Raw genomic sequence first — 17,092 nt, 5'->3', positions numbered from 1 at the left:
AACATCTTCATTTCATTAGGTGAGAGAAAAGACTTCCAAAAGCTGCATGAGCTGCCATGCTTCAAAGCATGAGCCAGTCAATAATTGATGAATACTTAGGAAACTTCCTATGGGCATCTTCTTCACAAAAGCCTACTATATAATGTTTTTTGATGCTTTCTCTGAAATGCCTGGGATCAGAGGTAGGCTAATAGACTCATGAGACTCCTCAAGTGCTCCAGAGGAGCTACTCCTACTCTGTAAACAGTTATTTTTAACTGTTGTTGCATGCAGTGACCAAGCATAACTGTTTGGTTATTCTAATAGCACCTGGAATAATTTTCCTACCGTATAAAAGAAAAACAAAATGTATATATATATAAACATAGACACACATGCACACACGCTTGTAACCGCAGGCATGTGCATCTGTGTGTTCATGTTCTTGGTTATTCAATCTGTTCTTGCTATTTACTGCCTCACCTGAGGCACCACAGCGGGTTTTAATGCTCAATTATATCTCCATTCAGAATAAACCCTGGATTAAACAGGCCACTCCAGCTGGCGCCTGGTCATGTCATGAAGCAGAAAACTTCCTGCCTGAGGCTTAGTTGAATGAAAATATTTTCTTTCAAGAGCTATGAACAACAGGTAGGATGAATCAAAAGAGAGGCCTTCAATTTCAGGTGCACTGGGTAATACAAGATCACTACGTGAGATCACTGGGTGGTCAAATCAGAAGAGATCCAACTCCCCTGACCTGCACTGGCTGAGAACACGCTCTGTATATTCCGAGGATAGTATTTACCATTTTTTTTCTTTTTTTTAAAGGAAAAGGGCGTGGCTTCTTTCTGACAATACAGTTTAGGAATAGTCAATTGAGAGTTTCTGATGCCAGCCATACTTACTGTCAGTGACTGGCTCCATGCAGAATCCCAGTAAAGCATGCAGGAAATCCACCACATTATTGAGAGAATCCCTGTTCACATAATCCCTCATGGTCTGCCGGAACTGCATCTTATCCAGTTTGTACAGCTTTGTGAGGCAGTTCTGAGCCTGCAACGATATCCATCAAATCACATCACATCAAAGTACGTGTTTGACTTTTGCTAATAGGAGCAGAGTATTTTTTTTGCTCTTGCTCAGTCAGTGCTCTGCTGTGCTCTCTAAAGTAACCTCCCCTAGGAGCCAGAAGGTTCAGGTCCTGTAACAGAAGACCGGTTCGCCTCTGAAGCCAACAAGAAATTCAGCACAAGGAGACAGTGCACCAGTATGGGTGCCACTGTTTGGAGGTGGTGGTGAAGTCACTGCCAGCCATGTCTTGAGGCCTCTCCTCCTCTCCCCAACCCCAGGGTAAAATCTCAACTGAATATGAATGAAGTAGGTATGTACCACCTCAGTCAAGGCTTATTGCCTTGGTGAAACAGGTTCTTAGCCTCAGGATTCTGATTTTCAGCCTCTGGCTCAGACCCAACCCATTTGATGCACCTGTACCCAGTGTCCAATTTATATCATGCAAAACATTAGCTTTTTATTTAAAAGCTATTAATTGTCAACTTCTTATTACAAAAGTATCTATCATACCAGGACCCCATGCAGGCTGGTTAGAGAATCTGAAATATCAGCTCTACAGGAAACATGAATTCTCCTGCTATCTACAGTAGGGTGCTTCACTTTCCAGTAAACTCAGACGTGTGATTGTCCATGCAGTCAACACAAATGGTGCATGCAAAGCAGTTTGGCCAGACAAACACACAGAAAATGCAGCAGACTTTGACGTGTAGGAAAATCTCTTCCCATAAAGACCTCAATTCCATGAGTCTGGTAAGAACCTTGGCTCCAAGAGACCTACTCATTTATGCTTAATGTTATGCATAGGCCTAAATGTTTTGCTGGCTCAGCTCCAACACAACATAAAAGCCTAACTGACATTTTGATGAATATGGTCTATGTTCAACCAGTGCTCTGTGCAGAACCTTTCTACTGTTACCGCTGTGACTCTCTCACCCCATCTTGTCCCACTGTGTCCAGAACTAATGTTACTGCTGCAGTCTCCTCAGTACCTGGCAGCCTAGCTAGCAGAAGAACACTGCATGATACAGAGGCAGCCAATCCATCTCTGAGCCATCTAGCTCAGATCTCAGAACCAAATTATAGCTCTGTTGGCATAGTTCAGGCTAACCAAAGCCATGGAGAAGCACCTAGCTCCCACCCACACCGTGAATGGGCACAGTGTAAATACTCATTACAGTCATCAGAAATGCTCCCTGCTGCAAGCACATAAGGCAAGGAGGAGGCCTGTGCTGGAGAAAGCCTTTGAAAGGCTCCCATTTGACATGGCATTGGACTGATCTCAGGGGGTCAAACTCTTCTGGATGAAGTCAGATGTCTGGGCTACACCCAGGGCACTTTCCACTGCTTCAGTTTGGGCAGAACCAAAAATGTAAGGAATCAACAGTGACCATTCACCCTGCCTTCCAATAGGGCATGAGTCTTCTACTTCCTTGCAGCACACTAACTTGCCTGCAAGCACAGTGCACACCAACTATCAGGAGCTGATGGAGCAGCCCAGCAGCAACCAGTCATAACCACCATTAGGAAAGGTGGACATAACTACACGTTAGACTTCTGGATTCAGATATGCAACCCAAGATAGCTGCATCTCTTGTAAACAGCGTACTCTGTTGGGGTACCGTCAGTGTGAAAAATTACTTACACCAGCTCACACAGGGGATTTGCTCCCATGTATTTGTTCCTTCCCAGACAACCCATCCACTGGGGTGGTCAGAAGCACCCTGGGCCTCAGGTGCACTCTTAACAAGCCCCAGGGGTGGAAGGTAACATGATAGCTGAAAATCTGCTATAGCTGGGCTGCAACACAGTCTGTGAGCTGGGGCAAAGAGCAACACATTTATTGCCAATACAGAGAAAGCTACAGAGGGGGCAGACAGCAATCTCAGCAGCTGATGTTAAAAGTACAAGGGGGACGCTTTAATGAGCTTTAATTCTCTTACATTCTCCCGGAATACCTGGTGTCTCAGGCGATCTCCAGAGAGCCCTCGGTGTCCTTCTCCACAACCATAGGCACAACCCAGGGACTTCACAATTTTGATCAGCATTGTGAGTGCCAGCCTATGGGTGCTGACAGATGGGCCTTCATCCTGAGGGTCACAGAGGGAAAGACAGTGTGAAAACCTGGCACAACCACTGGCATTTTGTTAGCATTTTACTTTTAACAAATCGCTGTCCATTTCTCCTCTCAGACACTCCATTAATGAGGTTACTCTTGAAATGTTTACTCCAATTATTTTTCAGGTTTAGGGACCAGCCCCACCCCATTTCAGCTCCCCTCAAAAAGTCATGATACAAATGCGAAGCCCCCTACATGCTGCTATGAATACCATTCAGCACTTAATTCAAAAAATTCTGCCTGAAAAACAGAGAGCTAGCTTGCTTGAACAGAAAAAGAAGCATCTTTTTAAAATGTCTTAAGCATTATGCTACTATGAATTGCAACTCTGGAGGTCAGCAACAGCATCTCTTGGCCAATTCTCAGAGCAATACTGAAAAATTTATGGTTTCTGGCCATCAAAGAAAACAAACAGTGCTCACACACTGGATTCTGTTTTTCTTTATAAATTATGAATAACAAATCTGAAAAAAATCATTGTGATTGAGGGCTTCGGGCACTTTGACAAGATATTGAAAATAGCCATGCAAAGCTCACAAACTCTGCTTTTGGCAGCTGCTTCGCTGGAGTAGTTAAGGTGCTTTAATTCCCAGTCATGTTTCTTCAGTGGAACCCCAAGTGAGCACCAGAGCAAAACAGATAATGACAACATTGTGGTGCAAAAAAGGAGGGAAAACAGAAGGGCAATTGCATACACATGCATACTCAATCTTAATAGATCTTACAGTACATTCAGGAATGGTATAAGGGGAAGCAAGACAAACCTTTTCTTGTTTTTTGTCATTCTTCTCATACGGCCCTCCTCCTCCTCCACCACCTCCATCACTTCCACCTCCACCTCCTCCACCACTTCCACCACCTCCTTCTTCTCCTCCATCTCCAGCTCCACTAAGTGGGGGAGGCCCAAATCCACAAGCTGAACCAGCAGAAGCAGCCCCTTTGAGCTGGAAGGATCCTTCACTTGGTCTCTTTTCAGGGGCCTCATTTTCTTTGTTCTCACTCTTCCTCCGAACCTTCTCTACACAGGGCACCACACCAAGCTGAAGTAAGCACTCCACAATGTTCAGTGCCACATCGCAAATCCGGGAACTGATGTCATGGTTCAGGACCAAGTAAACAGCCTTCAGGACCACCTGGGAGATTCAAACATCATATTTAAAGTCAGACTTATTTTCTCTCCTTGAACTATGTAGTGCCTGGAAATTCCAGTCACAGACCAGAGACTCATTACAGCAGGCACAGTACAAACTCAGAATGAAGTACACACAACCCTCAACCCCAAGAGCCTACAATCTAGGTGTAAGACAAGAAACCACAGGCTGGGCACAGTCAGGCAGAAAAGGAAACCATGAGATGATATCTGTGAGTCTGAGAGCACTGCTTCAGTGCACCAGGAGCTCTCAAGTCATTAAGGGGAATGCAGAAAAGGTGAGTTTTAATGTGCTGTTAGAAGAAAGGTGCTATTCAGTTTTATACTATTTTATAGGGAAGTTGGTGCATGCCCCAGGAACACAGCTATTAAATAATATCACTTAAGATTTGATGTGTGCATTCCACATGCACATGCACTCCTTGCAAGGAGTAACAGGAGTTGCAGTATCTCAGAGGAGACACTTATGATATGCACAAATTTATCTGACTGACCTTTATGTACTGCTGAGAGAAGTCATATAAAGAGGTGGAGGAAAAGCCCATCAAAACCCTGATCTCAATGGTACAGCTATATTGACAGAAGAGGGACCTGGCTTTCCTCATTCCTTGCCAATTACCGAGAGATCCAGCATGCCGTTCTTGTGGACAAAGTTGTTGGTTCCATCAATGTGGTCCGTATCCTCCAAGCAACTGTAATTGATGCAGGAGTCTGTCAGGCTCCGCGGGAGGTTGGCACATGCAAGCGGCTCATGGGGCATCTCAGGGATGGGCACCTGGTTGCAAAGCTTCCTCATGTGCTCGCTGAAGAAATCGGCGTAGCCCACATTGAACGAGGCCAGGGTAGTGTTGAAGGTTGCCACAGTGATGGTGGAGATCTGGGACCGCACTGCAGGGAGGAAAATGGCTACCCGTAAATTTCCATCTCTGAGGCTCTGCTGGTTTACACGAAGGGAGCAGCTTGTAATGCCAAAAGACAAGACAGGTTCCTAATTCCTATCATGGGTACAGGGATGAAAGCATAGATTCACTTCTTCCTTTAAGCCATTATAAATTAGAACAACCCCAAGCTTGCTCTAGCAGTGCAGTTCTATGGCAGCTTAAGTTGATCTCAGCCAACTGAGCAGTTAAGTAGATCAGGGACCTCAGCCAGCCTAAATCTAATCCAAAAGGGGGATTAGATTTTGGCTAGTTTTGCTCCCTGTATTGGTGCAGCATCTGGTCTTAAAAGCAGCACTGCGCCTGCAAGGGAAAGGGGAAGAACTGTGCAGCTGGATGCAGGAGTGAAGGTAGGGTAACAGCAGCACCAACTTGGAACAGCTTTCTAAGTCACCCCAATTTCAAATATTTTATCACACCAGTTGAAAAAAATGGAGCAGTGTGTTCCTAACAATACCTGTGACAGTCTAAACCATCTCCAAAATGCAAAGCTGACTGATGAGAAAGGCAATGTGGTGTCTAAATTCACAGTGCTCAGAGAAGGGACCTAATGACATAGACAAGCTTAAGTTTAAATTGCTTCACTCAGGTAGTGACAGCATTTTGGCTACACAGGCCAATTTTTATCAAGCATTCACCATGGTTTTATAACTCATGCTAAACTCCAGGCCACAACGTTAGTAATTTCCCACACTTAGTGCTGTGTATGTAGGTTTATACACCCTGTAATGTAGAATGTCCCACAGCATAGATTGGACCACCTTCTGCCAGACAGTACAGTAACAGGGCTATGGAATAACAAAGAACCTCTACCTAAGGCTATTTAACATGTTCTAATGAATGAAATAACATATATTTAACAAGAATCTTCAACCGCTGACTGGTTACATTTATGCAAATAACAAATTGCCAGAGTGGTGACTACATTTTCTCATAGCCTGTGCAACCCTGCCAGCACTGAACTAGCACAATTTATTAGGAGAAATGTTCTAAGGCTGATAGCAGTACCTTGAACTAGGCTACAATTTGGCCAATGATCAGGACAGGAATTAGCTGCCTGTAACCAGAGGATTACTTGCTGGCAAGTGTGACTTTTTAATGGCATTCACTGAAATTTGCATGGTGTAAGATAACAATAAAGACGGAATTAGGAAATTTTGTTCCTGAGCTACCAAGTTTGATGATTATCCAAGGGTAGCTATTTTTTGTTTCACTAAGGTTATGCTTTGTTTTGAAATGGGTAACAAAAATCCATACCCAAATCCTACATAAAGGAACTTTCCTCATGTTGAATCTTCATTTTATTATCACTGATAGGGCTGACTGCTGGATGGGACTCACAGAGGCAGAGAAGGACTAAGGACTCTTCATTTACATCCATGCATGCCTGCAGCATGTGCCCATGTGCCTGTGACTCCTCTTGAGCAGCTACCTAGGATATAATGAATTTTTCATCTTTGCTTTTCAGTGTGTCAGCCAGCAGAAATTACTTCATTAGCAAATGTCTCCTGGCCAGGGAAAGTGGACAACAGATGGGAAATTATGAATGATCGGTATGCTTGGATATAGTTGGTCACATAAAACAAAAGAAATATGTAATATTTTTACTTATCCTCTAACTACAGAATGGATCATTCAAAGTCATAGACTACCACTAGAAATACTATGATTTGTCCTATTATTCATATAGTTGCTGCACAATTGTACCTGGGGTACAAGTAGAAAAACAAGTATTGCATATGGCTACCTTTTAGAAAATATTTGGCTAGGAAGCTGGTGTAGTGAGTAGAATTACTGTCCTGTAGAATAAATGCAGGTCAGGAAGACAGACTCCCATCAAATTGATCCAGGAGAAGAGCTTTGCCCAGGAGACACAGAGCAGAGATGGAGACGTGCCCACGCTGGATTAGAGCTGACGCAAATCCATCCTCTCTCAGACTATTTAGATTTGCTGTGCTAAAAGCTCATGGATCTTTGAGAGCTCCAAAGCTACAGCACATATTATGTGAGTGCCTCTGTAGCCTCCTAGGTATGCTGCCTGGCAGCTTGTGCAGAGACAGACTGTGCCCTGCTCCTTGGGGTGTGTGATAGCCTGTTCCCCCATCAAGGTTTAAGGTTGTGCTTGCCACAAGTGCGGCCCAATCTCTATGACCAGGTTTTGCCAGTAGCACAACACGTGAGGGAGAAAACAAAATCACTGTGTTTAGGCAGTAGGAGCAGTGCCAGCAAAGTGCTCTGGTGCGGACAGCTCTGCTGACAGAAGAGAACTTTCCTCTGCTTGGCTAATGTTGTTTGACAAAGGTGGTGTTGCCCTGCCAACAGAAAGACTCTTCCTTCTGGAGCAGACTTCATCCCACCAGGAGTTCTCCCATCTCTCCCATCGTGGCCACACTGACATTGCTATTTCTGCAGAGGCCTCCAACACAGATGGGCCCTGAGGAGACTTTGACTAAATTTCAAAGCCAGGCTTCTACTTGTAACCAGGAGGATTAAGAAAAAAATGTCATTCTCAGCACAATCCAGCAGCTGGGGGCCGCGAAGGGGCATTAAATACCACAAAATTCCCCATGAAACCACTAAAGCTAGCAATACCAAGTTTCTGCCCAAACGTCTGTGCTGTGTTGTGGTAAGGCAGAAAAACCCCAGACCCTGCCTTCTCCCTGCTGATGGCTGCCAATTTTTTTTGACAAATTGCACCAGATAAACATGAAAGGTTTGGTACATTTATCAACAAAGAACAAAAAAACCCTCAAGAGGTGCGGAAAATAAAAGGAAGAAACAATTAGCGATACACACGGAAACAGTAACACTTCCTCAGCTTCTTGGAGTTGATATTTCAGTGAAACGTTTCTTTCCTGATGTGTTCTATTTACCTTCTTTGACTGTATTCTCTCCATGGCTGTTTGAGTGGTCCGGCAGATCAGAGACCAGCGTGTGATGAGAGTGTGAATGCCTAGCGCTCAGGCTCTCCATCTCCGTTGCTGTGTCAGAGCTCCCCCGCCTGGTAAACTTTCCTAGGGCGAAGACAAGACGTGGGTATTTAGTTTACTCATCTGAGAGGTGCTTGGAGGCAAGAGACAGCAGCTGAGGTTAGCAGTTGAAGGATTTGAGTCCACAAAAGTGAAGGCCTTCCAGGGCCCTGTGAAGCAGAACTAAACATTATAGTGGGATATCTCTCAGGGGTTCATCGACATAAAGATTGAATGTCCAAATGCTCTGCAAGGCTCTTCCCCATAGCACATACAGATTTAGCTGACGCCCACATTGTCACCCACCAGCAGCTTCAGGAAAATAAGATTGGTCAGCACTGAAAGACTCCACCCTTTGAGGCAGGTTATAGGAATTTGGTTTCTTCTCCCCTTGTCCAAAAGAAATAGGTATATTAGGATGGGGGGTTCTAAAGCAAAGGAAATCTTCAGGAATACAATAAAATACAAATCAAAAGAACCTACTGAAAGAGGGGGACTGTCTATGAAGTAGGCAGGTTCTGTTGACCATCGGATCTGAAATACATTATTTCACTGAGATATCAGAAAGAACTGTAGGTTAAACCAGGACAAGAATATGGAGCCCCTGAGATCAAAATTTAACAAACATCTTGAGCTACTGAAGATATGGAAAGGAGGATTTGTATACTAAGTTTACTGTTCTTGTACAAATCTGTAGGTGCTTGTATATTAACCACTGTCAAAACACATATGAATCTTTAGGAATTCACTTGGCTCATTGTTCTGTGTCCCAAAGAGGGACATGTTTACAATGGAGAGCTTAACCAAAATGATGCCATCTAAGCCAGTGAAAATGAGAAGGCTCTGGCATGGCCTTAGGAAATCATTTTGCTGCCTATCATTTCCAAGAAAGGATGCCAGGATGGAAATCTATGACACTAGGAATAAGTTTGTGAAACAGAAACAGTGCCTAGACACTGTTCAGTGAACTTGAAAGCTTGAAGGAGCCAATATTTAGATTTAAACACTGTATCTTTGCAATGTCAAGACAGTGTAAGACTCACTGTCTGAGACAATACCCTATTTATTTTGTATCCAACATTCACTTGAGGAAGACTGAATATTTTCTGCCATGCTCCTAATAAGCATATTGCTGCCTCCAGAGATTTCTCTTTAAAAGAAGAGGATGCAACTGTTCCTTGAATCTATTTTAAGCTGCAGTTGTGCAATGTTTGCTACCACTCAGGGAAAGTGTATTCAAGTGGTATAGACATCACTACAGGTTGCTACAGTAGCTATTATTCCAGTAAAGATGGTAGTTTTCAGAGAAAAAGTAAACTAAAGCGTAAGTCATTCAAGGTCTGCTGTCAGCACAGTTGCCACTTCTACAATCAGGAGTGTAGCACTGCAAACAGAGCCAAGGACATAAGGTGACAATAGGATGGATGAAGAAATAAAGAGCTTCTGTTGTTCTCTGCATGTTCAGGACAGGAATGACACAGAACCTGGGGCTGATATAACAACATCTCACCTAATATGGTGGTTTGCCATCCTCCTCTCTCAATGCCACGCCGGTCCTCTCCAATTCCAGAGAAACTGCCGAAGGAGAAAGTGCTGCGAGTGGGCGAGACATCCAAATGATCCTCATGGAGGAGGAAGGGCACCCCCATCCTTCGTTGCCGCTTCTTCCCAGTATGGTGGAAAGGAATTGACCCTTTGCGCTCACGCTCCCTGTCCTCTTTGCGGCTCTTAAACTGCAAGAGGAAGAGGAGCAGATACGAGAGCAGGTTGAGGCTCTGAGGCATGACAAATTACCATTTGAGGAAAAAAGATAACACAGATGTGTGGCCCAAGTATAACCTTCCATTCTGAGCTTTGTATCTTGGCCTTTTACCCTGATAGCAACTATCTGCACTCTAGGACTTAAAGGAAGTCAGTCTTGCCCCAGGCTGGGATGGATGCCCTTGTATAATTTTATGATATTCTCAGACCATCAGCTAGATCCGTAGAATTCACAAAACTCTTCTAAGTATCTCGGGTGGTTGCAACCCCAGAGCTTCATGAGGCAAAAACATTGGAAGAACTCACTGAATTAGCTGGAACTACAGTGACCACCAGCACTTTAAAAATCAGCACTGTTTGAGTACCCTCCCCTCACGCAGTTTCAGCAGGACAGTTATTTGAATAAAGATTTCAGTATTGTGCTTGGAATGTGCATATAAAAACGTATGTAATAACACGCAGAATCCTTTCCAATGAAAAGAAATGTCAGTCTCACATATGGCATGAATATATAGTCCAAGCAGACCTTCAGCTGCTATTTAGCAGGACACTGAGGTGCTGAATCATAGGTAAATTAAAGTACAATTTTCTTCCACTCACCTTTTTGAAGATGTTCATTCCCAGGTCTGTGGAGAGATCTGGAACTGCTGGTCTACGCAGGTTGGTCAGTGAAACTTTGGAAAATGCTTCTGTGCTTAGTGATTTTTCTTCCTCATTACATTTCATTGTAAGATCCTGCAGCTCCCAAAAGAAGACAATAAGCACAGGGAGAAATAGAGGATAATGAGCTTAAAAAAAAAGAGCTACTTTCAAGAACTGTCATAGGAGCACTGTAGAGGAAAAGGACCTTCAATTCATTACACAAAACACTATTCACACATTTAAAGAAAAACAAATGAACAAACAAACAAAAATTAGAAACTCTCAGAATTATTGACCTTGCCTAAGATTTCTGTCACCACAGAAAAGTGCTGCCACAGAAAGCCTCAGGCGTTGCTGTCAGTGTGGTCTAGTGGCACGGAAGACCATGTTCTACTCTACTCTGATTCTGATCCCAGGTATGACTCTGGGTAGATGATGATCTCCTTGAGGCCTTGGTTTACATCTATAAGCAATCACAATGGCTACCCTTTTGGAAGCATTTTATTTAAGATCTAAGAGAATATGCCCTTAATAACATATGCCTTTAAACATGTATTTGGAACTGAAGTGCAATAAGCAGCACTGTCCCTTCAAGAGACTTGATTTGTAAAAAATTTATTTACTCACTAAAGAAACCTAAAGACTTCTACAATCAGTAAGCATCCTTCACTTGTAATAACAGTACTCCAAGATCTGTCCATCATAGTTCTCATCATAGTTCATATTTGTGAAAGCCCCTATAGCTATAGCACAGAATGTCCCACGACAGTGAAAACCTTGAGACTAATTTAACTGTATTTTCGGTAGAGGGCACTCTACTCCCCTTCTGCCCTGAGCAAAACGCACTACAGCTGCCTACTGTAAAGAAAGGCTTTGCTACAAAAGGTGGCATAAGCTCAGCTCCTGGCCATCTGTTCTCATTAAAGATCTGACGCCACTTTTCATTACATGTTTGTGCAGCTGACCTGACCAAATTCCCTCAGGATAATTTTCTTCTGCCTAAATATCAGCTTGTTTCCAATGGAGATGTTCTTTTTCCTTGCTCTCCCATCAAAAAGGTTCTGTTAAACAACTGTGTCATGCTAAAATACCTTTTTACTTTCAGTATAGAGATAGCCATATACCAGCGATAGATGAAGCAACTCCTGTGGTATAGGAGGTTTAGATTCTGCCTAGCCAGACTGCATATTCAGAGCTAGCCAGCTCTGCAATACACAAGTGTGTGGTTTTATGCATATGAAGGTCCAGCAGAAGCCAGGGACAGTCTGTGCAGCTGAAGTCTTAAGCACCAGTTACAGTGTTTGCAGTACTGGGCTACTGGGGACCACACATTCTTCAGAGACTTTTCAGACTAATCAAAGACTACCCGTGAATCCTTCCTATCAATTTTATCACCACAAGAATGAAGGAGACACACAACAGAAAAATTCTTCTTCACAGTTGTTTTCAGTCAAGGTCTGCTCTTCAGCCTTTTTGCATATGTGACTAGAGATTCAGGGAAGGAGTCATATGTAAAATCCAATAGACAGTAAATCAGGATTCAACCCTAGGTGCTCTCAACAGCGAGGCCAGCAGGTACTCCATATGGCTTGCTTCTTGGCTTTTACAGCTCTCTGGCCTCTTCTGGCTGGAACCCATCGTAAGAATTTATTTCACATTCATTATCTTTGTCCATTAGTTACTAAGTCAGTGTTTTATTAGGCGGCTTATGGTCACCAAAAGGACAGAGTAAGGATCAGGGCCTACTGTGATACAAGCCATACAAACACACAGAAGGACACAGTCCCAGTTCTGAAATCTGCTTGGGGTAGGTATCAAGCAAACAACACTAGGAAAGCAAATTGCAGAATCACCTTAAATCTACAGTATGATGTATTTTAATGAATCGAGCCTGCACTCCTGTTGAAGACTGATTAAAAATGTGGCTACTCTGTGCAGTAGACTTTGTGGCAATTACGATAGCGTAAGATGAATAAGAAAGCAAAATAGTTTGGGGGCTGCTATGCTAGATTTTGCTGTTTCTGGTTTGTATTGCCTTCCTTCTGCATGACTGTATGGCTACCAGCTCATTAGTACTTCTCTCAGCTCTCAAGATATTACACCTGAGACTCTTGGCTTTATATTAGCATTGCAGTGAGCACTACAGCTGCATTGGTATTATGCTTAATTTAAGCTTTGGCTCTTTGCCCCTGCAATGTTAGGGCAAGACTGTAGAGGTCTGTGAGCCTCTGAAGGTTTCATTTCCTAGACCTGTCCTTATCCTGAATTCACTGCATACAGGTGCAATGCAGGCTTCCTTTATCACACATTGCCAGGTCTGAAATATGTTTAGGCTAAAGTCACTTTCTAGAGGAAGCTAGTATTCATTTTATTCACACTCCATCCAGTACCCTTTTTCCTATGCAACAAGGAGTCCTGGCATGCTGCACTGAATCTTTTTCTACTTTGCTGTTTAGATTACTAGGTCATACATGGAGGATGCTTCTCACGTTCTCTCGATCCCAACTGCTTTAGCCCAAGCTTATATTTGAAATGTGATTTCAGGCACACAGAAACGAACAAGAAGCATGAGAGTTTTGATGAAGCTTAGGGAGATGCAGGAAGTTACTCTGATAAACTGCAGAACAATAGAAAGAATGTGGATTTGCCAGAAGAATCTACTGGTCTCTGATGTGCTTTGCAGGCAGCTGTTTTTGTCTTCAATCAGTTTTTGCCTGCCACTTTAAATCTATCCTGCTGAAACACAGTGATGATTTTTTTCAGAAGCTATTGATCAACCTTTGAGAAGAAATTATGACATTGTATTAGGAATTTAAGATCTAGACCAAAAAAGCAGGCTTCAAGCATATCCCTGTGTCAGATGCGTCTCAGTATACAACCCTTTGTGTTGATAGAAATGACAAATCCTAGCCCTCTGGAGGTGGCTTTCTCTCCCCTGACTAGCAGAGAGCCTTGAGTGATGAGATTCTAAATTTAAGAACAGCAGTTAAGTCCCTACAGCTGGCTGGGATGAAACAGAGCCTAGGTGTCTCTGTGCACTGCACGGATTTCAGTCCTCAGAGTTGTAAAGAATGGGGGCATGAGCTGAAACTTTTGCTGCATGGAAGACCGTTTCACCTCCTCCATCACAGCTGTTCTGCGTAACAAATTGGAAACGTTTTTAAACAGGATTCCTATTTGATGAAGCACAGTAAAAATACACAAGACTGACACAGAGGTTACCAAAAGCAATCAAACCTAGCCCTGGAGGGAAGAATGCCCTGGACAGAGTCCTCGCATTAACAGCTAGAAAGTACCCAGTGGAATTGCCAAATGGTTTTAACAGAAAAATGTTAGTGAAGAGCAACCGAGTAAAGGAATCTTCTGCAAGAGAAATGGCCTGGAAAAGTAAGAAATAGCCAGGTATGTGAAAGGAGGGAAGTGTTTCACAGTATGTAGAGAAGAACCAGCACAATACTAGTGCAAACAGTGCCTATGGAAGACAACCCCATTCGTGCTGCCACTGTGCTGAGAGCCACTGACTGCACACCCTGTTGCACTAGTAGTTAAACTTGCTAATATGCAAAATAACCAAGTAGTTATGAGCAGGGGCAAAGGGACAGTATATGCATGGAAACAGTGAACCACATGAACAGCAGTATCTTCCAATTCTCTCTCCAAGAGATGATATTGAGGATTTTCTGTACATGTACAGCAATCCTATAAAATCCCCGTGCAAATGTAGATTAAGATGAATAGTCATTCATATCACCTGGCCTTTATGGAGCTATGTCAAGCTTTTACAGGGATGAAACAGGCAACATTTTATAGTAACGACACTAAAGTATGACAAGGTTTAAACAATACTGCTGCTGCTGAGCCCTTAAAACCACAAGTACCACCAGCCTTCATAAAAATCACAAGAATGGCTATAAAATCCTGAGATTTAAAAATAACAGTATTAATATTTACATTGTTTATGCTTGTCTTCTGGCTTATGAGCATCTGGGTTGTACAGGGGAAAAGATATTTCACCTTCTCCCTTATAAAATGACAGGTCAAATACTGCCACAGCTCTACAATACTGAAAGCAAGGATTTTAAGAAAAACCACCAAATTTCTGAGAGTTCTGACTCAAAAAAGACATTTGACAGCAACATTAGCAGAACATAGAGCCTTTTACTTGAGGTGTGTCATAAAATTGGATTGCAAAAATAGAATCTGTATTAAATTTTGTTAAGCAGTTCCATCAACTCAGTAAATCAGAATTTGCTGTTAAAAGCCCACATGACAGGAAAAGAGTGCATAACCTAAAAGTAGCACAAATCAACAAAGAGATTAACTGCAACTGCAGCAGCATTCCCTTTTTATCCCTGGAACAACAGTGAGCTACCCAAAAGAAAAAACATTTAAGCTCTAACACAAAGATCTTCACTGCACCAAGGTCAGGGGTCTGGGGTTCCTTTTCCAGCAAAACAGGGAGCAATTCTTGACACCAGTTTGGACAGTTTGTCTGCTGAGATTTTGTTGGCAAATATAAAGGTAAAAGCTATGCAATAACAGCATGAGAAGGGGTAACAACATGGCAGGCTTTTGCTCACTGCCACTGTTTGCAAAGCCTACTCCAATACTTTAACCCAAGTGTTTGCCTGGAGTGTGCAGTGCTGTACCAAGTGCAATTCCTTTTCTCTCTTTTGAGGGTTTACACTGAGGGGTTACACCAAAGAAGCTCAGTGAGTCCTGAGCCTTGCACCGTAATGCAAAGGCAATCTCATTTCTTATGACAACTACATTAGTATATTCTCACATTAAAAACTGATGTTATCAAAGTTCACCCTAGGTTAATTATTCCAAATCAACCCTCAAGCTTTCAGCAGTCACCAGCTCTGACTCTCTGCATCAGATTCTGCCTCCAAACCCCTCATCATTCTCAGGCTCTCTTTCTGAATCTGACCTCCAGGCAGTTTAACCAATACCAAAGCTGTGCTTTTCACTAGTTGCCCAGCCATCACTTCCCAGCATCACCACAACAGTTTCTATTTTTTTACTGATGGCAACTGCTTACCTGAGTTTTGTGGGTATTCACCAGAGAGGGTGCAGCAGCCACCATGGAGCTGCTACGAGGTCTTGGTAAAGGGGTGATCTCTGGCTCAGGTGGTTTCTCTGGCTTTTCCTGTAGCATATGCCTCAGCCTCTGCAGGTAGTACATTAGTGACCACTGCGTGCCCTCCTCGGACCAGTGTGGCTGCAGCAGGCAGCGCAGCACTGCCACATCAAAGTATGTGGCATAGCGAGACTTCTGGCATGGTGGGATCACCAAGGACACCCTGTTCCAGAAAGCAGGAGTAGAAATATTAGTCATCAGGCTCCTTAGCCCTTCTTAGATACTCAGCTCTCTGAATAAAGAACCACTCAATGATGATCTGTCAGGTTTCTATGTTCAACTGTTCTTAAGGGGTCACTCTTGATACCACAACATTTTCTCTGATAGCTGGAAACCAGTTCTGTCCTAGCATACATGCTGGTCCACCCCAAAAGACCCAAGAGCTCTACTAAGAGGCCTAGAATTTAGCTACTTATCAAGAGCTGTAAGCCATTCTCATTCTCCTGCCATCTGCAGAAATCACCAGGATGTGCATGCAGCTGTGCCTGCTTGAGCTTGCAGGGACATTTGCCACCGACCTTTTGAGACTAAGGCCCTGAGGAAAGCATTACCGAAGGCACATAAGTGGGTATTTAGCTTTCAGCTCCCTAGAGGACTCAAGTACATGCTTTGTTAAGTGTTTTCTTGGATAGGGTTGCTTTCTTAAACTGTGGTCTAAAGATAAGCCTCCAGGACCTGTGTTAACTGAACAATTTGTTCAGCTGGAAACAGACAACCCTTGAGCATCTGCTGTTCAGATACTAGTAATATGTATTTACGAATGGTTCACATTTGTACACATCAGGCCTTACTTAAGAAGGTGCAGGCAGGGCAGCTAAGTTAGTTAGCCCTTTATGCCAATTAAATGGATTCTTATACAAGTAAAAGTTACTGTTATGGACACTTTGCCAAGGTGTGTTAGAGAAAAGGACCGTTTTTAGCCTTAATTATACTTTTCTTGCCTTCCAGGTGATGTCATTTCCTTATGGGTTTTAGTAAGGAATTTCCTAAGTATGGTAGAAGTTACTGCACGCAAAAGCAAGATGTCTGTAGTAAGCCTCAGAAATGAGACTCCAGAGATTTCAAAGGGATCATACCTGTTTTCAGAGCCAAACTTACTGCAATAAAATGCCCCAACTTTTTTCTTATTTATTTTTTATACCACTTGTCTCTCAGCAGAGCACAACTGGCCTGATCTATCCTCTGTACAGTCACTATCTGTTAGGAGACAATCTGTCAGAAAAGCAGCAGTGAAAGGGAGTGGGAGGAATAAGAATCACATGGCAAAAGGAGATGTGAAATGCTGGGGGTGGGGCAGGAACTCTGGAGATCTATTTTTTT

At 43.1% G+C, this 17,092-nt stretch overlaps 1 protein-coding gene across 5 annotated transcripts in view; it reads right to left on the bottom strand.

Moving 5' to 3' along the window:
* UNC80 (unc-80 homolog, NALCN channel complex subunit) overlaps positions 1-17,092 on the bottom strand; it is a 133,720-nt gene that overhangs the window by 99,161 nt on the left and 17,467 nt on the right. For 4 of the 5 annotated variants that reach the window (XM_074829703.1, XM_074829706.1, XM_074829704.1 and 1 more), the window contains exons 8-15: positions 15,674-15,935; positions 10,588-10,722; positions 9,737-9,959; positions 8,131-8,271; positions 4,939-5,207; positions 3,934-4,302; positions 2,994-3,140; positions 888-1,035 (exon numbers count right to left, since the gene is read on the bottom strand). In XM_074829703.1, the coding sequence (XP_074685804.1) occupies positions 888-1,035; positions 2,994-3,140; positions 3,934-4,302; positions 4,939-5,207; positions 8,131-8,271; positions 9,737-9,959; positions 10,588-10,722; positions 15,674-15,935 (1,694 nt within the window). The remainder of the gene's footprint in view (positions 1-887; positions 1,036-2,993; positions 3,141-3,933; positions 4,303-4,938; positions 5,208-8,130; positions 8,272-9,736; positions 9,960-10,587; positions 10,723-15,673; positions 15,936-17,092) is intronic. The other variant, XM_074829707.1, reaches the window with a different exon arrangement.

The sequence above is a fragment of the Strix aluco genome, chromosome 6, assembly GCF_031877795.1.
Source record: "Strix aluco isolate bStrAlu1 chromosome 6, bStrAlu1.hap1, whole genome shotgun sequence".
In the NCBI taxonomy this organism is placed as follows: Eukaryota; Metazoa; Chordata; class Aves; order Strigiformes; family Strigidae; genus Strix; species Strix aluco.
Note: the sequence above shows the minus strand (reverse complement) of the source record. Positions and strands in the feature narration are given on the sequence as shown.